This window comes from Bos javanicus, chromosome 10 (assembly GCF_032452875.1).
Source record: "Bos javanicus breed banteng chromosome 10, ARS-OSU_banteng_1.0, whole genome shotgun sequence".
Taxonomy (NCBI): domain Eukaryota; kingdom Metazoa; phylum Chordata; class Mammalia; order Artiodactyla; family Bovidae; genus Bos; species Bos javanicus.
In genome coordinates, this window is record NC_083877.1 from 79,175,788 (window position 1) to 79,197,503 (window position 21,716).

Consider the following 21,716-nt stretch of genomic DNA (forward strand, 5'->3'; position numbering starts at 1 on the left):
AAAATTCTTAAAGAGATGGGAATACCAGACCACCTTACCTGTCTCCTAAGAAACTTGTATGTGGGTCAAGAAGCAACAGTTAGAATTGGACATGAAACAATAGACTGGTTCAAAATTGGAAAAGGAGTATGACAAGGTATAGCAGAGTACATCGTGTAAAATGCTGAGCTGGATGAATCACAAGCTGGAATCAAGATTGCTGGGAAAAATATCAACAACCTCAGATATGCAGATGATACCACTCTAAATGACAGAAAGTGAAAAGGAACTAAAAAGCCTCTTGATGAAGATGAAAGAGCAGAGTGAAAAAGCTGACTTAAAACTGAAAATTCAAAAAACGAAGATTATAGCATCCGGTCCCATCACTTCATGGCAAACAGAAAGGAAAAAAGTGGAAGCAGTGACAGAGTTTATCTTCCTAGTCTCTAAAATCACTATGGACAGTGACTGCAGCCATGAAATTAAAAGATGCTTGCTCCATAACAAACCTAGACAGTGTATTCAAAAGCAGAGACATCACTTTGCCAACAAAAGTTGGTATAGTCAAAGCTATGATTTTTCTAGTAGCCAGGTACAGAAGTGAGAATTGGGACCATAAGGAAGGCTGAGTGTCAACAAATTGATGTTTTTGAATTGTGGTACTGGAGAAGACTCCTCAGAGTCCCTTGAACTGCAAGGAGATCAAATCAGTCAATCCTAAAGGATATTAACCCTGAATATTCCTTGGAAGGACTGATGGTGAAGCTCCAATACTTTGGCCACCTGATGTGAAGAGCCAACTCATTGGAAAAGACCCTGATGCTGTGAAAGACTAAAGGCAAAAAACAGAAGAGGGTGGCAGAGGGTGAGATGGTTAGATAGCATCACTGACTCAATGGACATGAATTTGAGCAAACTTCCCTAAAAGACAGGGGAGCCTGGTGTGTTGTAGTCCATGGGGTCACACAGAGTCAGACACAACTAGGTGACTGAACAACAGCAACACTGAAATTTAACTGAAGTTTAAAATAATCTTTAAAGAAGACAGATTAAATTCTATAAAAACTCTTGACCATCACCAACAAAGACACCATATCCATAAAATGTACACAAAGCTCAAATACACAGGTATTCCTTGGGGGTACTGCGGGTTCAATTCTAGACGACGACAAAATGAATGTTATAATAAAGTGAGTCACACGAATTGTTTGGCTTCCCAGTGCAAATAAAGTTATGTTTACACTGTACTGTAGTCAATAAATTGTACATTGTCTGAAAAATGCACATGCCTTAAATATTTTATTGCTAAGAAATGCTATTTTTTAGCATCTGAGCCTTCATCTAGGTGTAATCTTTTTGTGACAGCAACATCAGAGTTCACTGATCACAGATCACCATAACAAATATAATAATAATGAAAAAGTTTGAAACACGGTGAGAATTCTCAAAATGTGACACAGAGACATGAAGAGAGTAAACGCTATTGGACAAATGGTGCCAAGAGCCGCGCAACACAGGGTTGCCACAGACCTTCAATTTGTAAAGAACGTAGAATCTGCAAAACGCAAAAAAGCGAAGTGCATCAAAAAAAAGAAAGGTATGCCTACACATAAAAAAGATGCTTTATAGACTGTACAGCATCATTGCAGTGTTAATCTTGTTATGATTTTTAATCCTCATCTGACACACAGATATTTAAAATCATAGGAGTCAATACAATGGGAACCAGGTAAGAGACCCTATCGATATTCACCTAAGAACAGAAGCTAGACACAGAGAAATAGCCAGGCCTAGATTTTGTTTCTTAAAATCCACTATCACATGAGAAAAGGCTGGAGCTGGTAACAGGGTAAGAAGCCTACTTCCTTTCTCTTGATGCCAGGTCGTATACCTTCTGATACACCTGCAGCTCTGCGAGCTTTCTCCGTAGCTCACACTCCAGCCCATCTTGGACAGCTGTGTCTGAAAGGCAGTAGGCCAGGATCTCCAGGCACCACTCCAGGGGCCACCGGTCCACAAACTGCAGTGTTAGCTGACTTCTCAGACATGCATCCTTCACAGCAAACAGGAACTGCCAACCTTCTTTGTCTACAAGACAAAAAGATGTTCAGCAAGCCTGGCACGGGAGCTCAAGAGTCCAGGTTACTTCTTAAGAGAAGGGCTGCGTTCAGTTTTACAAAACAGGAGCTGGGTGGGTCCTGAAGATCCATCCGACCCGAATTAGTTTTTACACTTGGAACAATTCTATGATGGGGACAGATGCTGTATCTTGTTTCTTGTTTATGCAAATGAAATCAAAGTCATGGGAGTTTCTGAAGAGAAAGGAGAAGAGAAGAGAGGAGAAAGGAAAAAAGGGAGAAAGAATGAAAAGAGAGAAGACAGAAGAACAGATGAGGAGCTCCATGGTTTGGCAAGCTGCATGCACAGCACCGTTTCAGACTCAACTTGTCAGCAGAACTTTTGGTTTTCCCTGTATTTCCATGCTGCTTCCTACATTATGACTTCAAAGTTATTGCAGGCAAACTAAGTGTTTTTTGTTTTTTTACTGTTGTTTTTACTTAGAAGCTCTCTTTCTCACACTCCCACATCATAGAGCTGAAACACAGACTCGAAGCCATTAAGACCTCGGAGCTGGTCATGGATTTCTCTACCTTCTCATGGAAGGATTTTCTCCTTTGCATAGAGAAGCCTAGGACCCACTCACAGCCTGCCTGGCTCTTGCTCCCCCTAGTGGAGGGCTGAAGGTCGCCACTCTCACCTCTGGGTACACGTCAGTCTCCTGGGGAGCTTTTAGAGTAGGAGTTAACTAGCAGGCCCTTGTGTATGTATGTTTTAAATAATTTTTAAAAATCATTTATTTATTTACTCTTGAGTGCACTGGGTCTTTGTCACTGCCCAGGCTTTCTCTAGTTGCAGTGAGCACGGGCAACTTTCTAGTTGCGGTGTGCAGGCTTCTTATTGTGATGGGCTCTAGAGCACAGGTGTGGTTGTGGCTTCTCATTGTGGTGGGCTCTAGAGCACAGCTGACCACCTCAATAGTTGTGGTCCCATGGGCTCTGTTAGCAGGTGGGATCTTCCTGGACTAGGGATCCAACCAGTGCCTCCTACACTGGCAGGTGAGTTCTTTACCATCAGGGAAAGGGTCTGTTTTTATAAAGATTTACTAGAAGATAGCCACACTCACTTATTTATGGTCTATGGCTGATTTCATGCCGTAATGACAGATCCGAGAGGTTGCCACCAAGCCTGTAGAGCTTACAAAGCCCTTTACAGAAAAACTTTCCTGATTGCTCTTTTAAAGCAAACACTTGCCTGAACCTTATCATGGGCTTCTGGAAATGCTGCTGCTGCTGCTAAGTTGCTTCAGTCGTATCCGACTCTGTGCGGCCCCATAGACGGCAGCCCACTAGGCTCTCCCGTCCCTGGGATTCTCCAGGCAAGAATACTGGAGTGGGTTGCCATTTCCTTCTCCAATGCATGAAAGTAAAAAGTAAAAGTGAAGTCGCTCAGTCGTGTCCGACTCTTCGCAACTCCATGGACTGCAGCCTACCAGGCTCCTCCGTCCATGGGATTTTCCAAGGCAAGAGTACTGGAGTGGGGTGCCATTGCCTTCTCTCTGGCAATGGGGCTCAGATATTTGTAGTCTATAACATTTGCCAATGATTCTGATACGCAGGGTTGAGAATACTGGTTATGAGTGCCTGTCCCAAAGCTTGATGGGCTTGGGTTCTAAGCTCTGCTTCACCACTGACTATCCTGGGCAGTTTCCCACACTCTGGGCCTGGCTCGCCTCTCAGTATCATCAGACTATGGCGGCACCTTTCTCTAGAGTTCCTGTGAGGATCAGACATGATGAGCCACTCGGTGAACGCTCAATGTTATTACCACTAGCTGAAGGAGGGAGACACAGCTTTCTGCTCACCACAAGCCGCTGCACAGCTCAAGACTGCATCCTGTATGCTGCTCAAGTCGTCCATATCTTGTCCGTACACATCAGTGAGCTGAAGGGCCCGGCGCCAATCTCTAGCCACCAGGGCTTCCTCGAAGGCCTCGGTGAGCACGTCCAGGGCAGTGGGAGAATGGGGGCCCAGGAGGACGGTGGACAGACTGGCCTGGCCACAGAGACTCGAGGCCAGACTCTGCCCCTGCTCGGAGGACCCTCGGAGGGGTTCCCAGGCAGCCAGGAGGGAGGCCTCCAGCACAGGGAACTGTTCCAGGAGACGCTCACACTCCCGAGCTACCTGCTCGGCTGTCAGAGGCACTTCCCTGCGGCCACGAAGCTCCTTCCAAGACAAGCTGGGCTTGGTGACCTTTGACCCCCGGGAAGCCCCCAGACAGGCAACAGTAGCCAGCAGCTTCGAGCGGGACTTCAGAAAGGCCAAGGCAGAGGAGGTGAGGGCTGGGGGTGATGAGTCCCTCGGGGAGGAAGGGGGCTTTCTCTCCAGTGTGGGGTTCTCAGTTGACTTCAGGCAGCTCAGCGTGGAAAGTGGGAGGTCATCCAGGCAGCGGGAGGTGTGCAGCTGGGCCAGGGTGCCCAGGCGGGTCAGAAGGGCTGATGTCTGCTTGCTCTGCCTGGAGGAGCAGAGGGTGAGGGGCTCGCAGCAGCAGTTGACAATGACTTGTGGCACGCTCAGGCTCAGACCCTCTTGGGCCAGGAGGGCTGCCAGCCTGGAGGGAAAGAAGCAGAGGGCACGCAAGGCTTGAGTACCTGGGCACCATCACTCAATCTCCAAATTTCTTTACGTTTAAACAAACAGAGGTAAATGCAGACTCTCTGTTTGCCCCTAATCCCCTCCTCTTTTTAACTCAAAAGGCAGCCTATTAGACCCAATGCCCTGCCCCTTGCTTTTTTACTTAATAACACATCTGGTAGATCTGTCCATATCCATCTACAGAGAGGCCCCTCATTCTTTTTTTTTTTTTATAGCTACACAGCATTCCATTATCTGGAGGAACCTGAATTTAACTAGTCTCCTATTAGTGGACGATGGCTATGCCATACAAAGTTGTGATAAAATGACTTAGTACATACAGCATTTTTCATATGTATAATAAAGCTTTGGGATAAATTTCCCAATGTGGACTGCCAAAAATGTCAAAAATGCGGATCGTCATTTTAGTGGACATGGACAAACTGCTTTCCCACAGGGGCTGTACCAATTTATATCCTGCTGGCAATCTGTGAGAATGTTTGTTTTCCTATAGCCTAGCCAACTAATTGTGTTATCAACGTTTTGGATTTTTGCCTACTCTTAAGTAGAGTCACCTCTTTATTTTATTTACTTATTTATTTTTAATCTGATTTTAACCCCTTTATTTAGATGGGGATAGGAAGAAACAAGGCACATTGAATTTTAATGAAGCCTGCATAAGAGTAACTGCAAATTAATGGAAAAGTTGAAGAAATCTCTGCTTCCTGTACTGGACTCAAACACAGCTCCACTGAGCCCTTGGTTTCCTTGATGAAACAATTAGGAAGGCCCATGCCCGACACTCACGGGGTGGCTCCTACCTGTCTGGGGGTACTTGTCGCTCAAGCAGGAGATGTGACACCAGTTGGGAAGAGCTTTGTTGCAGGAGAACAAAGGGGTTTCCTACCTTGACCTCCACATGATCTGCAGAAGTAAAGAAAGTGATCTTTGCATCACTGACCGCAACATTCAGAGCCCTGTTTTCCAGACTCACCAACAAAAATAGTGTCAAAACTACATGGAAAGTCCTTTCATTGGTATTTTTCTAGGTAAAAGGTATTCTTGATATGATGCTGACCACAGGTTTATCACGCCTTAGCACTGTTCTAGAGACTTCCAACCACAGACACACTTCAGTGAACAGGTCTAGCCACAAATAGAAATTTCTGCTCCCTTCCATGCGACTGAAGTGCAGGTAATACTTGCTCTGTGGTAATACTTGCTCTGTGGACTCGAGTAAGCGTCTGGCATTTTAAACAGAGACTCAATTCCTCTTCTCAGTTCTCATATCCACAGTAGATCGAAGATCTGAGAGAGTATTTTTGAGTCATTAATGCCGTCAAAATGTACTGAATACTCTCGTGTGCTGTACTACTGTATGAGGCATCGGGGAGATAGAGGTGAATAAGAGAGGACCTCATAAATCTACTGCTGCACCTAGAACCTCTTCATCGTGTGCCTTCTTCTTCCTTGCCCTAGACACTTGTGGGCCGGTCCTGGCTGTATTCCTGCTACTTACCAGGCTCAGAGCTCAGGCTCCGAAGGAGAACAGCAGCCAGGGTGCTGCAGTACCTGAAGAAGGTGCCCATGTAGTCAGTCTGCTTGCCGTCTGCTGCCGTCTGTTTGCCCAGGTTCTTCTGGAGGAGCTGAGCCTGGATATACACAGGGTGGGCCTCGGCCTCCGGAGCTTTCTGGGCCACCTGCTCCACCAGGGAGGAGAGTGGGGTACTCCTGGGCTCTGGGAAGAGTTATGGAAGGAGAAGGCATGCAGTCTTGAGTCTGTGCATCTGGCTTTGGGTCAATTTCCAACACAATATGGGAACTGAGCCTCTGCTCAGTTCTGCATGGGGCATCCTATACGTGGGTATTATACTTACAAGGCAGCTATAAAATCCTAAGTTTAAGAAATATAAACGCAAGTATATACTGCATGGGGCATCCTACAGCTTGGGTATTACACTTATAAGGCAGCTACACAATCCCAAGGGCTTCCCTGATAGCTCAGTTGGTAAAGAATCTGCCTGCAATGCAGGAGACACAGGTTCGATTTCTGGGTTGGGAAGATCTGCTGGAGAAGGGATAGGCTACCCACTCCAGTATTCTTGGGCTTCCCTGGTGGCTCGGGTAAAGAATCTGCCTGCAGTGTGGAAGACCTGGGTTTGATTGCTGGGTTGGGAAGATCCCCTGGAGAAGGGAAAGGCTACCCACTCCAGTATTCTGTCCTGGAGAATGCCATGGACTGTATAGTTCCTGGTGTCGCAGAGTAGGACACGAATGATCGACTTTCACCACACAATCCCAACTTGGTTCCCCGTGCAAGTGATTCTCAGCCAGGAAGAGTTCTGAGTCTGGAGATATTAGGGTGAAGAGTTCCAGTTTCACCCCAGTATCTCTGGGGTGGAACTCGTCTGCGAAATGCACAGCACTCTTTTGGGCACGGTTTGCCAATGTTTATGGAGTGACTTCTGGGTATATCTTTCACTAGGAATGAGAAACGTGCACCAGCTAATGGTGCGCTAAGCATCCCTTCACTTAGGAGGTGGGCAAACAGGTGGGATTAGTTACAAGACCAGTCCTGGTTAACTAGAGTGCTGGTAGGGCCCACTGCCGGGCTTCCCAGGTGGCGCTAGTGGTAAAGAACCCACCTGCTAATGCAGGAGACTTGGGTTCAGTCCCCGGGTCAGGAAGATCCCCTGGAGGAGGGCATGGCAACCCACTCATGCCTGGAGAATGTCATGGACAGAGGAGCCTGGCGGGCTACAGTCTACAGGGTGGCAAAGACTCGGACATGGCTGAAGCGACTCAGCACGCACACTCAAGGGCCCACTTCTGAGTCCTAAGCCTCCCTTCCAATGTGCTCCTTCACGCTCCGCTATGTCCTTTCCCTAGTTCAACCTCAACTGCTCCCTCACAGAAGGACTGGTACCTGGCAGCTCTAGCGCTTCTCTTAGCGACTGCAGGATCTGCTCCAGCTGCTGGGAGAGGGTGGTGTGGCTGGCTACACAGTCCTCGGTGAGGCTGGGCCAACACATCTGAAGCAGCTCAGCAATGCTACACCGCGGGGGACCTCCTCCTTTATCCTCTCCACTCTCTATGGAGAGCAAACGAGAAAGAAAAAGTCAGGTCTGATGCTGACCCAACGTTCCGAGTCCAGGAGATTAAAAAAAGGTAGTTAAGCAGCTCACCTGATTTGATTTGCCCGGCTGACACAAGTGGGTAATTGAGAATCTTACTGATCTGCTGAAGAACGCCTGGAAAACCTCGAATGCCATCAGCATTGACGAATACGTGGTCTAGCCGGCGACCTGGAAATGGATGAATCAAGAGGGAATGCAGAAAAAACACAAGGTACTTTCAGAGATTGAAAGTCCTGTATTTACATGTCAAGTTTTATCTCCTTCAATATTAAGGGGGAGGTAGATGCTGTGCCAGTTGAGTAGACCAGTAAATCTGGTGTATTCCATGCTTGTGGTTCCAGGGCTATCTGCGGCAAGATGCCTCAGCTGTCCACAGCAGCAGACCCAGGAGCTCTGGTATTCCTGGGGAATTGCTGTCCCAAGCCAACCAGGCACTTCTTGTGGATTTGCCTTGGTACCTTTCTTAGTTGAGAATTTGATCTGGGATCCAGTCTCCTCTGATTGTTTTAAATGGTATCCTGATACCCTGACTAGACTATAAAGAACTTTATGTAGAGATTATTCCTTATACCTCTCTTGTGCTCCATAAACTTCAGATAATCTGGAAATGCAGCAGGTACTAAATTAATTCCTGATTGGCATGAAACCAGTTGGCCTGAACATTATATAATCTTCATTCATTTTGGAATATAAGCGCTAGACGAGGGGGCAGTAAACTGTTCAGTAAAAACAGCATTGTGTATGCCACAGCACACTTTCTTAGAACGACTATGTCAGCATTAAAGGATTTCAAGCCAACCGCTCAGAAGTGATTTAGAAGGGTGTGCATAAAAGAGTTAACACAGAAGGCCTGAGACTGCTATCCTCAGAAAGGCCTGCTGGCAAGGCTGGTCCTTGGCTGGCATCTCCGAACTTGACTGGTAGAAGCTTTTCTACACTGACAAAATTTTCCCTAAATGATGGAAGTGACTGATTGTGCCTAAACTGTACGGTGTGGTTTATGCTGAACACCTGCCTTCCTTCCGAGAGTTTGGAAGTTTGGTACATGTTGGGCAGAGGGTGCCTTTGTCACCAGCCCCCAGTAAAAACCTTGGGCTCTGGGTCACTGATGAGCTTCCAGTAAACAACATTTCACATTTGTTTGTCACAACTTACTGCTGGGAGAGTTCAGTACGTCCCGTGTGATTCCAGTGGGAGAGAATTCCTGGACGCTTATGTCTGGTTTCCTCCAGACTTTATCCCATGAGCCTTTTCCCTTTGCTAATTTTGCTTTGTGTCCTTTTGATGATACAATTTGTAGCCATGAGTATGACTGTATGCTGAGTCCTGTGGGCTCTCCCAGCGAATCACTGAACCCAGGGAAAGCTACTCATGTCACACCTGTTCACCATTCCGCCCTCTGTATTACTCAGAGTACGTTCCTTTCTCTCTGCCTCGTCAGTCCTTCCAGTGTTGGGTGTGTGTATCAAGGATGGGCGGGGAGTGACACTTTGCCTAATTCTTTCTTCACATTCCTCTACCTTCATTCCTCTAAGAACTCCATAGACACATTCTGGGATATCATTAACCTCAAGGTACAATCCTCCCCTTAACTGTGATCCACTAAAATTTTCCCTTATACCTGGTGTACAAGTTTGAGACCCAGGTTTAGAGTGAAGTGGGATTCACTGTGGAGGAGGTATGCAGTTTAGGGGCACAAATTCCATTTGTACCATTTTTGGAAGGCAACTATATTCACCACTGTATCACCAATGCCATTTGAACCAGTTTTGAATGTTTATCTCTTTCTTGAGTTTATCTATAAACCAGAAGAAAATTTCCCCAAATGACTGTAGACTATTATGTCTGTTAAGAAGGTGAGATTCTTGGGCTTTCCTGGTGGCTCAGTGGTAAAGAATCCGCCTGCCAATGCACGAGACATGGGTTTGATCCCTGATCTGGGAAGATCCCACATACTGCAGAGCAAATAAGCCCTCATGCCACAACTATTGAGTCTGTGCTCTAGAGCCGGGGAGCTACAACTACTGAGTCCCTCACGTCCTACAGCCTATGCTCTGAATAAGAGAAGCCACTGTAACGAGAAGTCTGAGCACCGCACCTAGAGAGTAGCCTGGCTCTCTGCAACTAGAGAAACAGCGAAGACCCAGCAGGGCCAGAAATAAATTAAATTAAAAAGAAAAGAAGGCGAGACTCTCAATAGACTAGTCACCAGAATGGACATGAAGAAATAAAGAAACAATCCTTTCTCCTTGTCCCTCCTTCCCCAGTAACTTTCTTCCTGTACAATTATCAAGCATCTCAGAACCCTGTCTCCTTATTTGAGAATAAAGGGATCATGTGAAAGAAGCATACTCACCCTGACTCTCAAGGCTGCTGTTAAGGCGCCGTTCAGCTGTTTCCAAGAGCTGCTTGCCGGTTTTCCAGAGCTGGCACTGTGAGCAAGCCAGGTCAAACGCAGCCATGGCGGGCGGGCTGAGGTCTTCCAGAACCTCTTTCAGGGGAGCAGTGAGCTCCATTGGGCAACTGCTTATCCAAAAGTCCTCCTGGAGCGTGGGGATGGGGTCTCCAGAGGTGCTGAGCAGCTTGTCGGTCACATCAGAGATGGAATAAAATACCATCCCTGGACACCCGGCGGTTGGGGGTAAAAGGCAAGAGGTTAAAATGATGCTCACTACCACTTGTATTTTGAGAAGTAGTTATAAGGTCAGGAGGAGTAAGGGTTTCTTCCAGGTCGGGCCTAAAAGTAGGCTGAGAAAGAATGTGGTAGGTCTGTGTGTGCTCATCTGAAAAGATCTCTAAAATATATTGCTAAAAAACCAAAGCAGAAAATAGTACTTGCTATAAAAGCCCATTCATATTAAAAACAAAAAGCATATGCATATATTCTTTTGAATCTGTAAAGAAAATTTCTGGGAGCATATAGAAGGGGCAGTGTGTGATGGTAACTTGATATATACAGCCTAGACCGGCAAAAGATGTAAAAAATGGGACAAGGTTCCACTTTCAAGAAACAATGAAAGGATGAGCTCTTTCTACAGTACAGCCAAGGTTGGGCCTGGAGATCTGAGAACCCCAGGCCACAGATGTTAGACAAAACTTCTTCACTTTTTAGGAATGTAAAATAATCCCTGAATAACTACATGGGAAGAAGATACACTCATCAATTCCCCAAAGCTCAAGATAATGGCCATCAAAACCCATGGTGGAAACTGCATTCACACTCCTCAGTATAAGTCACGTAGGACAGGCTTAATGGAATAGTTCGAGCAGCAGGTAAGAGACCCCTGTGGTCAGCATAGTTGGCCGCAGCTAGAAAATGACTCGGGGGGTGTCAGGACTGCTGTTCTTCAAGGCAAGCGTCCTGCCCTGGGTTTCTGTCATCTTCACAGTGAGCCTCTGGTTTGGGCGGTTTCTTGCCCACACCCTCCTCCCACAACTCCCTCAGCACCCGACAAGAGGGAAGCTGGACCTGCGGCCGCAGCGCTGCCGATGGCCTGCAAGGTGGAACGGCCACTTCCTGTTCTTCGGATGGTGCTGCTGCCCCCGTCTGAGTTCTGGTTTTCGATTTTATGTTCTACTTGGGCCAGCTCCTGGATCACCTCCTGGTAGCGCTCCATGAACATCAGCTCCCCAGAACTGTGTGAAGACTTCAGGTTGAAGGTGAACACCACCTGTCACAGGAGAGAAAGGAGTGTGGCTTTTGGTGGGCCTGCTGGAGTGGGGAGAGTCTACAGATCTGAAATCTTGCCAGGCATCAGCCTCTGGCCCTGAGACAGCTGCTTTGGGGGGCTGGAAGAGTGCTGGATGTGCAGAGAGTAGATCAAATGTAGAAATGACTCATAAAAGTCAGCAAGAGAGTCACCAGAGCCCCGGCAGAATATAGGCAAATGATGTAGACAATTTCAAAGAGAAAATACATGTGACTAATACACAGATGAAAAAATGCCTTCCCCTCCAAGTAGGATTCCTGTATTTCTCACAGCTTGCACACAGTCCTCTTAACATTCCAGGAGGCAGCACAAGCAGGTGTTACGTTTAACTCCAGTTTTCAGGTGAGGATATCAAAGCTCAGAGACAGTACCTCAGAGGGAGTAAGGGTCTTTCCGATTTTTAAATTTTAAATTCAGGGAATTTAAAAGTCATACTACTGTGCATCTATCATAAGGACAAAGTGTAAAAATAAACTCTCAGGGGGTGGTGGTAGAATGAGCTGTCACAATCTTTTTTGAAAAGCAATTTGGCAATCTATGGAGCTTTAAAAATGTTTATATTCTTTGACTCAGTCATTTTTATGAGAAACTTTCTTAATGAAAAAATTCCAAAGTCTTAATGTGTAAAGGTGATAATCTTTACACTAGTTATTACAATGATTACAGGATTGAAAATAATGGTCAAACACAGCTACATGATCAGATAAGGTTACTAAAATCAGTTACAGAGCAAATACTTGTAATGTAAAAAGGCACTAAAATTTTAGATTCAAAGTGATCTTGGCTCTATATAAAGGTCACATATATTTCAGAAAGACATTGGCAAAAAATATACTTTTATCTTTAGTATTGGTTCCTCTGGATAATTAGTTTTAATCTTATTTTATTTTCTGGTGAATACTTTTTGGCATTTTCTTATATGCACAACTTGCTCTGTAACCAGGTTGAAAAACTTCTATTAAAAAAGAAAAGAAGAAAAGAAAAACTCAAATTCTCAGAAAAGGAAGTGAGCACTTTAGTGGTAAAGCATCGGGGACCTCATAACTGACTTCTTGGTTTGGGTGTCAGAAAGGCTAGTGAGAGTCCTATCCTCCTGAGAGGGACAGAATTGTTACTGTTATTAAAATACAAGAGCTAAAATGTGTCAGAGGAAGTTAAACAAAAATTATCCCATTGCATAGATGTTTCCACGTAAACTCACATGAAAGAAAAATTCTGACCTGTGTGTTAAGAGACCAGCATAGGCATCGTAAGTAGAACAAGAGAGTTTTAAAAATTACAATGGTGGGTTTTTATGCTATTACATTTAAACAATAGCAGAGGATTCCTGTATTTCTCACAGCTTACACACAATCCTCTTAACATTTCAGGAGGCAGCACAAGCAGGTATTACATTTAACTCCAGTTTTCAGGTGAGGATATCAAAGCTCAGAGAGAGTAGCTCAGAGGGAGTAAGGGTCTTTCCATTTTCACTCCCTGCAATTTCCCCTACACACATGAACCTAACAGTCTGCTAGCCCCCCTCCACTTCCTGCGTATTGAACTGGCTTTCTATTTCTTGTTAAAAATGGTCTGCACAGTGATTTCTAACTATATAAAACCACATATATGTTCAGAGAAGGACTACAAGGAAAGACATAAAAATCAATGTTTTGATTGCCGCCCAATATTTTATCTTGCTAAAACACCATTTATGTTAAGAAAACAAATGATTCAACAGCTTAAATCTCCCCCAGGCTGGCTCTTGAAATCCACAGTGCTCAATGGGGTGGATCCCGCCCCCCCCACCCCCATGGGGTGGATGGGGTCCCGTACACGCAAACTCCCTCCTGCTTCTCCTGCTGGAACTGCGCCCTCGGGTGCACCCAAGTGGCTCTGGCTGCACACACACCTGCCTCTACCTGTGGCCCGCGGGTCCCGGAAGGTAAAAGGCTGCCCTAGCGCTTTCCTGCGACAAGGTAAGGCTGAGGCTCCTAACGCCTGTTGCACAAGAACCCAGCTCACCTGGTGGGCTTCTGCAAAGTTCCCCCGGAGGATGCAGGATGCCAGCAGTGACTCCGGTGGGGAGAACATCATGGGGATGAGTGAACTGTGAGGCTGCGGCTGCAATCGGCCCTCCAGCTCGTTCTTCCCAGACGCAGCACTCAGACTTCCCTCTGTTGGGATACAGGAACATGGGCGGCTATGGAAGGGACAGCAATTGGGGAAAAACTATCCTGTCACCTGCTGCCCAACTCCTATCCTTCTCAAAGTCCTCTAAAAGGTCTATAAATAGATCTTGATTTTTCCTCAAATGAAGGGCACACCTATGCTATCATCTTTTTATCTTCTTCTTAAATCTGAAGTACAGTTGAAGTAGAGTTAATATTGCATACTTTCAGGTGCACAGAAAGTGATTTGGTTATATCTCCTCTTTTTAAAAATTCTTTTCCGTTACTGGTTATTATAATAAGTATAGTTCTCTGTGCTACCTACCCAGTAAATCCTTGTCTATTTTATATATGGTAGTGTGTATCTGTTAATATGCTAAATTCTTTAACATATTAAATATAAGACTTTATCATCTTTAAATGTAAGACTTATGTACCAACTACTTTCCTTGGGTATTTACTTCTGTTTCTCTCTACTGATGGGTAACTCAGCTGATAGGGAAATAGCCCCTTCACTGCTGAACACAAGCAAGAACTGCTCAGTCCAAGGTTTCACATCAGGGTGTATGACAACTCTATCAGGGCAAAGTTACTAGAAGTTGGCAACTGGCAGGGACACTGATACCTGAAGTACTTGTGCTCAGTTCACTACTCGTATTTTCCAGGGATGATCTGGAACCTTTGTCCTGGTCATCTAGAGGTATTAGGAAGAAACAGAGAAAATCAACCATCAGTACCTTACAGTGCAGAAAGTGGGAGGTTGGCTTGAGAGCTGAGATCCAGGTAGAGTGAAAAGATAATGAGTAGTTACTACACCAGTGGCTCCTTCTACAGCAAAACACCAAGTTCCTACGGACCTATATATATATGTATATATATATAATTATTTCCCCCACCCGCCGCCCAGTGGTGAGTCTTTATTCCTTTTAGCTGAGCTGTATTGCTCCCCTTGCAGGGAGGAGAATTTCCTCCTATCTCAGTCCAGCTGCTCCTTCTGAGCGCCCTGAGAAATGGGGATCCATCTTCTTAGTCTCATTCTAGAAGGCTCCAGGCTTCCTCAACTGATGGTCCGCTTCCCCTCCAGCACGAAGATACACCTACCAACAAGCTCCAGGGAGGGGTGCTGGCCCTGGCAGAGGAGCAGGGTCAGGAACTGGGGTGAGAGAAGCGACTCAGAGTCTGGCTGAAGGTGCTAGAGCAGCAGCTGCAGGAGTGGGCCCAAGAGGTGAGAGCGAGGGCCCTGGCTGGACCCCTCCCTGGGCACACTGATGGCCCCAGGGCGGGCTTAATATGACCCCAGTGCCCATTTGGGTAGAAGCTTATACCGGTGGTTAGCAAGCTCTGGGTCTCAGAGCCCCAGGAGCTTTCAAATTACTTCTAGGGGTCACCGACTCCCATCTGCCCACTAAGCACTGTCAACAGTCTGAAAAAAAATAAAAGCACAACTATGATAGCCAGGAAGCAGCAGGATGCCAAAGAGGGTCACAAAAACTTTCTGACATAGAAAAGGTGGTCCTAGTACTTGAAAGAGTAGGTAACCAAAGTGTAAGGCCAGGCAGGCTGAAGACCACGATATTGAAAGCCCTGGAGAAAAAGCATCTTCTTCTCAACACTTGCTTTCCTGAAGTGCTGGGGCTTTCAAGGGAAGCTTGCTATTCCTTGTTGTGAAGAATATGTAATTTGAGGGTAATGTCAGGCCACATAAGGCAGCCTCCTTGGCTTACTGTGGGGAAGGAACAGACAGCTGCGGGAAAGAGAAAATGAACTATGCATTTGGGGTTGGATCAGCCAGGTGAATGCAAACTATGCCTTTTGACTCCAATTAACTGAGTCACTTAAGGGGCTCAGCCTTTAAGTTTTCTGGTTCTCTCTCCATATCTTCCAGTCTGGCCAGGATGCTTGCATCTCTCATTGCCACTTATCTAAAGCCAACTCATTCGTCCATGTTTGGTTCAATAGTCAATTCTTTTATAAAACCTGTTTCTCTGCCTTTTCAGGCTATGCTGACCTTCCCTTCCAAGAGATCTCTTCTGTTTTCAGGCCATGCCACTGGGCAGTTTAAGTTTTTCATGGGTATTGTTTATGCAGGTAAATGATAAATTCTTCAAAGGCAAAGTCCCGGTTTATGCCTCATTCACCTCCCTCAAAATACCCAGTATTTTTTAGGGCACAGTAAACTATTTAAGAATTACCTGTTAATTATTTAAAAACTAACAAAAATCATAATGGAATATGACTATCCAAAATTTAATACTTCTGTATAATGCTCAATAGACAAAATGCAGCAAAGCTTGTAGCACATAATGACAGAATATTTTCCTTCAGGTATAAAGAGCTTCTTACAATTCAACAAGAAAGACAAACCCAATAGAAAATATGGACCTGAGACTGAAAATTATAAACAGCCAATAAATATATGAAAAGACACAATCTCAAACTAAAAATTAGTATTAAAATGATGACACACCATTACTATACTAATCATATTGGCAAAGATTAGTACTACTCGTTTTTTTTTTGATACTCCTCATTTTTGATAAGTGTATATTCAGATAGGCTTTTATATACAGATGATGGGAGAGTAGATTGGCCTGCCTTTTTGGGGGGCAATTTGTTACATCTATATTTTGTACCCACATATACTTTGACTTGGTGAAGGCAATGGCACCTCGCTCCAGTACTCTTGCCTGGAAAATCCCATGGACGGAGGAGCCTGGTAGGCTGCAGTCCATGGGGTTGTGAAGAGTCGGACACGACTGAGCGACTTCACTTTCACTTTTCACTTTTATGCATTGGAGAAGGAAATGGCAACCCGATCCAGTGTTCTTGCCTGGAGAATCCCAGGGACGGGGAAGCCTGGTGGGCTGCTGTCTATGGGGTCGCACAGAGTCGGACACGACTGAAGCGACGCAGCCGCAGCATACTTTGACTTTCTGTTAAACTGCTGTCTATATTATAGATATATTCACACAAGTATGCATAGACATACATACAGGGTTGTTTACTGTAGCACTGTTTATAGGAGCAAAAAACTAGAAACAATTTAAATGCCCACAAAAGGGTACGTAGGACAATGGACTCCTAAGCAGTCTTTAAAATAAGTGAAGTGACCTCTCAATACGGAGTATGATACATTTACATACGTAAGAGAATGTAAGTGAAAAAAGAAAGTTGCAGCTCTCTCTATATGGTAACAATGAATCTATATATCTTCCCAGGAGGCACTAGTGGTAAAGAACCTGCCTGCCAATGCAGGAGATGCAAGAGACGCAAGTTTGATCCCTGGGTTCGGAAGATCCCCCTGGAGGAGGGCACGGCAACCCAGTCGAGTATTCTTGTCTGGAGAACCCATGGACAGAGGAGCATGGAGGGCTACGGTCCATAGGATCACACAACTGCAGCAATTTAGGGCACATATATATGCTTGCATTGCATAGAGAATTTCTGGGAGAAAACTACAAGCAGGGGTTATCTTAGGGGAGTGGGATTAGGATAATCTTAGACCACTTTTGTTTATACTTTATTTGGAATTGCTCTAAGATACTTTATCTTTGGGTGGTCCAGTGGTTAAAGACTCCACATTCCCCGCGCAGGGGCCCATTTGGATCCCTGGTCAGGGAACTAGATCCCACATGCCACCACTAAGACCTAGCACAGACAAATACATAAATAACAATTTAGAAAAAAAGATACTTTATCTTTAAGAATTGCTTGACTGTTTTATCTTTAAGAATACTAAACAAGCGGCAATACACCATCTGCCTGGTGCATGGGATGGAGGCATGGGGAGAGCTCTTTGGATTACCTGCCCGGCTCTTTCTTGTCCGACGACCCCGGCGGAGACTGGGGTGCCGTGTGGTGATGGGTCGGTATCTTCGGGAGGGTTGTTCCTCTGAAACAGCAAACCCAGTGGGTCATACGGGAGGGTGATCAATTTTTTTTCTAATTGATGTATCACTGCTGCTGTACAGTATTATATAAGTTATAGGTGTACAATATTATATAAGTTACAGGTTATATATAACATATAATGTAATATTGTATATTACAGTTGCACAATATAGTGATGCACAATTTTTAAAGGTTATACTCCATTTATAGTTATAAAATATTGGCCCTATTCCCCGTGTTGTACAATATATCCTTGTAGCTTATTTTATACCTAACCGTTTGTACCTTTTACTCCCCTACTCCTATACTGCCCCTCCTCCCTTCGAGGGTGACCAATTTTGAGTTGGTTCACCTCCTGGGGTAATAACAGGGAAGATCGGAACCAGACTATGAGCCGTGGAGCAGTCCCCGAGTTCTGACAGGGGTGGCTCTGGTGATGTGTCTGGAGCTAGTTGGCTCTATGCACTCCTAGCTCTCTCCCGTATTCCCGAGATGCTTCTTCCACCTCCCCTTCTGTTATTGCCTCTCACCTGAGCCCTGGATGCTGGTCACCACCTTGTACCTCCACTGGGCCTCCGAGAGAACCTTGGAGAACTGGTGCAGGCGACTCTGCAGTCCGTCTCTGCTGCCCGAGCCGCTCTGGCCTTCCAGCAACTTTGGCTTCTCAGGGGGACCGCGGCTGCTCAGCTCATCCAGCTGCTCCTGGAGCAGCCTGAGGAAGGCTCCTATCGCAAATTCATCAGCCAGGAACCCACTGACACTGCTCGTAAAGTGCTTTAGGTCCAAAAAGCTGTGCCCGTGAGGCTCCGGGGAACTGTCTTTTGGCTCTGGCTTCGGACAGCTTGGAACTGTGTAGGCCAGGCCCCTGGCGGTACCCAGGGCACCCTGTTCTGACTTCCTCTCAGGCTGTGCTATGTGCTGAGGGCTCTCTGATGGGGACCTCAAACCCAGCGGGCCTTTCCCCTCAACATCATCGTCCTCAACATAGTCCTCGGGCAGGTGAGGCTCTGGGTGAAGATCGGCAGAGGTGATGAGGAGCAACGAGAAGACGTTTTCTAGAAGTTCCAGGCACAGAGAGTCAGGAATACTGCACAGATACTGTTGACACCTGGCCAGGTATGTTGAGAAGAGATCTGAAGCACCTGAAGCAGCATGGGTAAGAGAAGAGGCCAGAGAAGGAGAAGGAAAGAGAGAGAATGCAAACATTAGAAAGAGTACTTGCCAGACTCAAACACTTTCCCAACTTTAACTCATTTCTTTCTTTGTAACGACTCAGGGAACTGTGGTTACAGTCAGAAGAACGCGAGACCGCTGAGCCATGTCTTCATGATTTGCAGAAAGATTTTTTTCCCTTAACAAAAAGCACAGCTGACTGAGCACTCAAAATTTTGTTTCTGCTTTTTGAAATTAGATTATTCCTCATCTCGGAGAAGCACTCCATATTTCAATTCCTACAATGAAGACAGCCTTATCTCTCATTTCCATTTTCATTCACTGTTACACTACAGGTGGCCACAGGCTACCCAGATCGCTTAAGACATACTCACTGGTCAAAAATGACCATGCTTAGAGGTGAAGGTCTATTCCAAAGCTGCAAGGGAGAGATATATGAACACAAGCACAGAAGGCATCATAAGGAGTTGCAAGTTATTACGAAAAATGGGAGAGAATAGGACAGAAGGTTCTTTCAAACTGTAGGCTGTGACCCAAGACACTGACTTAGCTGCACTTGAAAAAAATGAAATAAAATAGAAAAATAATCTGGAGTGTGCTCTGTATGGAAGGGTAAGCAATGTTTCTTGAAAGTTATTTCAGTTTTGTTGTTGTTTAGTTGCTAAGTTGTGTCTCTTTTGTGATCCCCAAGGACTGTAGCCTACCAGGCTCCTGTCCATGGGATTTCTTAGGCTAGAATACTGGAGTGGGTTGCCATTTCCTTCTCCAGGGGATCTTCCCTACTCAAGAGATCGAACCTGCATCTCCTGTAGTGGCAGGCAGATTCTTTACCACTGAGCCACCAGGGCAGCCCTATTTCAGTTTATACGTCACATATATACATACACATAAAAGCACAGATTATATACCTAGGTACAAACTGAAGTGATGTAAAATACTGTGGGTTGAGTTAAAAAAAAAAAAAGCATTTGGAAAATACGGTACTAGATCACACTCTGAGAAGTTATATAAATCACTTGCTTTCTCCATGTCCCTTTGATTCACAGAGGCTGATACATAGAAGAAATTAATCATGGGCATAATAAAAGGCCACCTTCCAATCCTGGTGGAAAAGTGTTCCCACGCAAAGAGCCTCCTGGGGCAGGTGGTGCGCAGCTTCTGCTGGGGAAGGGGTGAGGGCAGCGCTGTACCTGGGGAGGAGGGAGGATCGTTCATGGGCTCTGCAACTGAGGCCAGGTCATCAGAGGGGCCGTCTTTGCACTGCCGGCACTGGGAGTGCTGGTGTGAGCTGACGCACAGGGCATAGATGGCGTACTTCATGGCACAGAAGCTCCGGTAGAGAGTCAGGCTCTGACTCTGGCTCAGGTGTGCGGGGACGAGGGTGTCAGCTGAATCTGAATTGCAGAGAGAAACAGGCAGAACTTCAGGGTTGCTCTTTTTAGGCCAGGGCCGCACTTGGGGCTGAAGCACAGAGATATCAAGCTACTAGTCCCCTAAGTGTTCTCACCCTCTTTCTTTTTGGGCAGTGTGATGGGTATCTCTTCCAGGTCTTGTTTCCTACTCAACAACAATGTCTAGTCCCCCTGTTTCCTCTTCCCCACCAACCTCCCCTCTACATGTCTGTTCAACCCAGGTCTCCTGGCTATTTAATAAGTTTTCCCCTTGCATTTCTTAAAATACTTATTTTTCCTTTTTTAAATAATTAAAACTTGTAGAAGTTTAGTCTACTTTTAGAATGCCGCATTATCCAAGAGGAGGCTTAAAATGTGTTTAGATCGAGAAACAAGAGAGCAAAGGTAACACAAAATTTTTTTAAAAATTGATATTTTTAGGAAAGCCCCAAAGCAGACATCATGGGAAAAAAAATACAAACTCTGTTGAGATTCCTTTACACTTATTTAATAATTTATAATTTTTTATTAAAAATTTGTTTTGAATTTAGGAAGCAGGGTCCCATAATCTTTACAGAATCTCTAAACATCTTAATCTAGCCCAAATTATTTCCATAGAAGAAGTATAACCTGTTCAAAGAAATAAAGCAAAAAGAAGAAAAAAAATGTCACCCACAATCTTACCAGCTAAACACAAACCACTGTTAGGTACATTCTGGTTTAACCCCTTTCACACTTTTGTGTACAAGTGTATGTGTTTAAGTTGAATGTAACAACATTTTGTATACAATTTACTTTTTCTACTTCTTACGAATCCCTTAGAGCATAAGCACTGGATTATGTTTCTTTATAAACTAAATCTCTGCTGGCTGCATATAGTTCTACCATATGAACCCTTTGTCTAGGCATATTCCTCAAGGGACACTGGAGTAGTTAGGGGTGTTTTGCTACTACAAACCCTTACAGGTTTCCTAGTGATCAGTTCCTAGAAGCTCGGCCTTGCCAAGGTCAGGGTAATAAATAGAAGCTCGGCCTTGCCAAGGTCAGGGTAATAAATAGAAGCTCGGCCTTGCCAAGGTCAGGGTAATAAATAGAACAAGGTCAATACTGTTCTATGGCCTTGACTTCTTCATGGCATTACTGCCCAGAGCCAGGACTTGCAAGCACCCAGACAGGGAGTGGCTCCAACATTGTTGTGCCAGACGCCACTCTTGCCTTACTCTGTACCGTGTGACACGCTCAGTTGTGTCCAATTCTTTGTGACCCCATGGACTGTAGCCTGCCAGGCTTCTCTGTCCATGGGATTTTCCAGGCAAGAATACTGGAGTAGGTTGCCATGCCCTCCTCCAGGGGATCTTCCCAACCAAGGGATCGAACCCATATCTCCCTCATTGTAGGCGGATTCTTTACCCTCTGAGCCACCAGGGAAGCCCAAGAATACTGGAGTGGGTATCCTATCCCTTCTCCAGGGGATCTTCTCGACCCAGGAATCGAACTGGTGTCTCCTGCATTGCAGGCAGATTCTTTACCAGCTGAGCTACCAGGGAAGCCCTGCCTCATCCGAGTCCAGCCCTATTATCACTCCTCTTTGCCT

General features: G+C 45.4%; 1 protein-coding gene across 2 annotated transcripts in view; it reads right to left on the reverse strand.

Moving 5' to 3' along the window:
- Nucleotides 1–21,716, reverse strand: part of ZFYVE26 (zinc finger FYVE-type containing 26) — a 67,687-nt gene that overhangs the window by 33,358 nt on the left and 12,613 nt on the right. For both annotated transcript variants that reach the window (XM_061429212.1, XM_061429211.1), the window contains 13 exons: nt 19,922–20,125; nt 18,089–18,700; nt 17,473–17,559; nt 14,293–14,361; nt 13,522–13,673; nt 11,277–11,478; nt 10,164–10,427; nt 7,856–7,975; nt 7,597–7,761; nt 6,190–6,408; nt 5,492–5,594; nt 3,902–4,647; nt 1,871–2,067 (listed from right to left, as the gene is read on the reverse strand). In XM_061429212.1, coding sequence (XP_061285196.1) covers nt 1,871–2,067; nt 3,902–4,647; nt 5,492–5,594; nt 6,190–6,408; nt 7,597–7,761; nt 7,856–7,975; nt 10,164–10,427; nt 11,277–11,478; nt 13,522–13,673; nt 14,293–14,361; nt 17,473–17,559; nt 18,089–18,700; nt 19,922–20,125 — 3,140 coding nt within the window. The remainder of the gene's footprint in view (nt 1–1,870; nt 2,068–3,901; nt 4,648–5,491; nt 5,595–6,189; nt 6,409–7,596; nt 7,762–7,855; nt 7,976–10,163; nt 10,428–11,276; nt 11,479–13,521; nt 13,674–14,292; nt 14,362–17,472; nt 17,560–18,088; nt 18,701–19,921; nt 20,126–21,716) is intronic.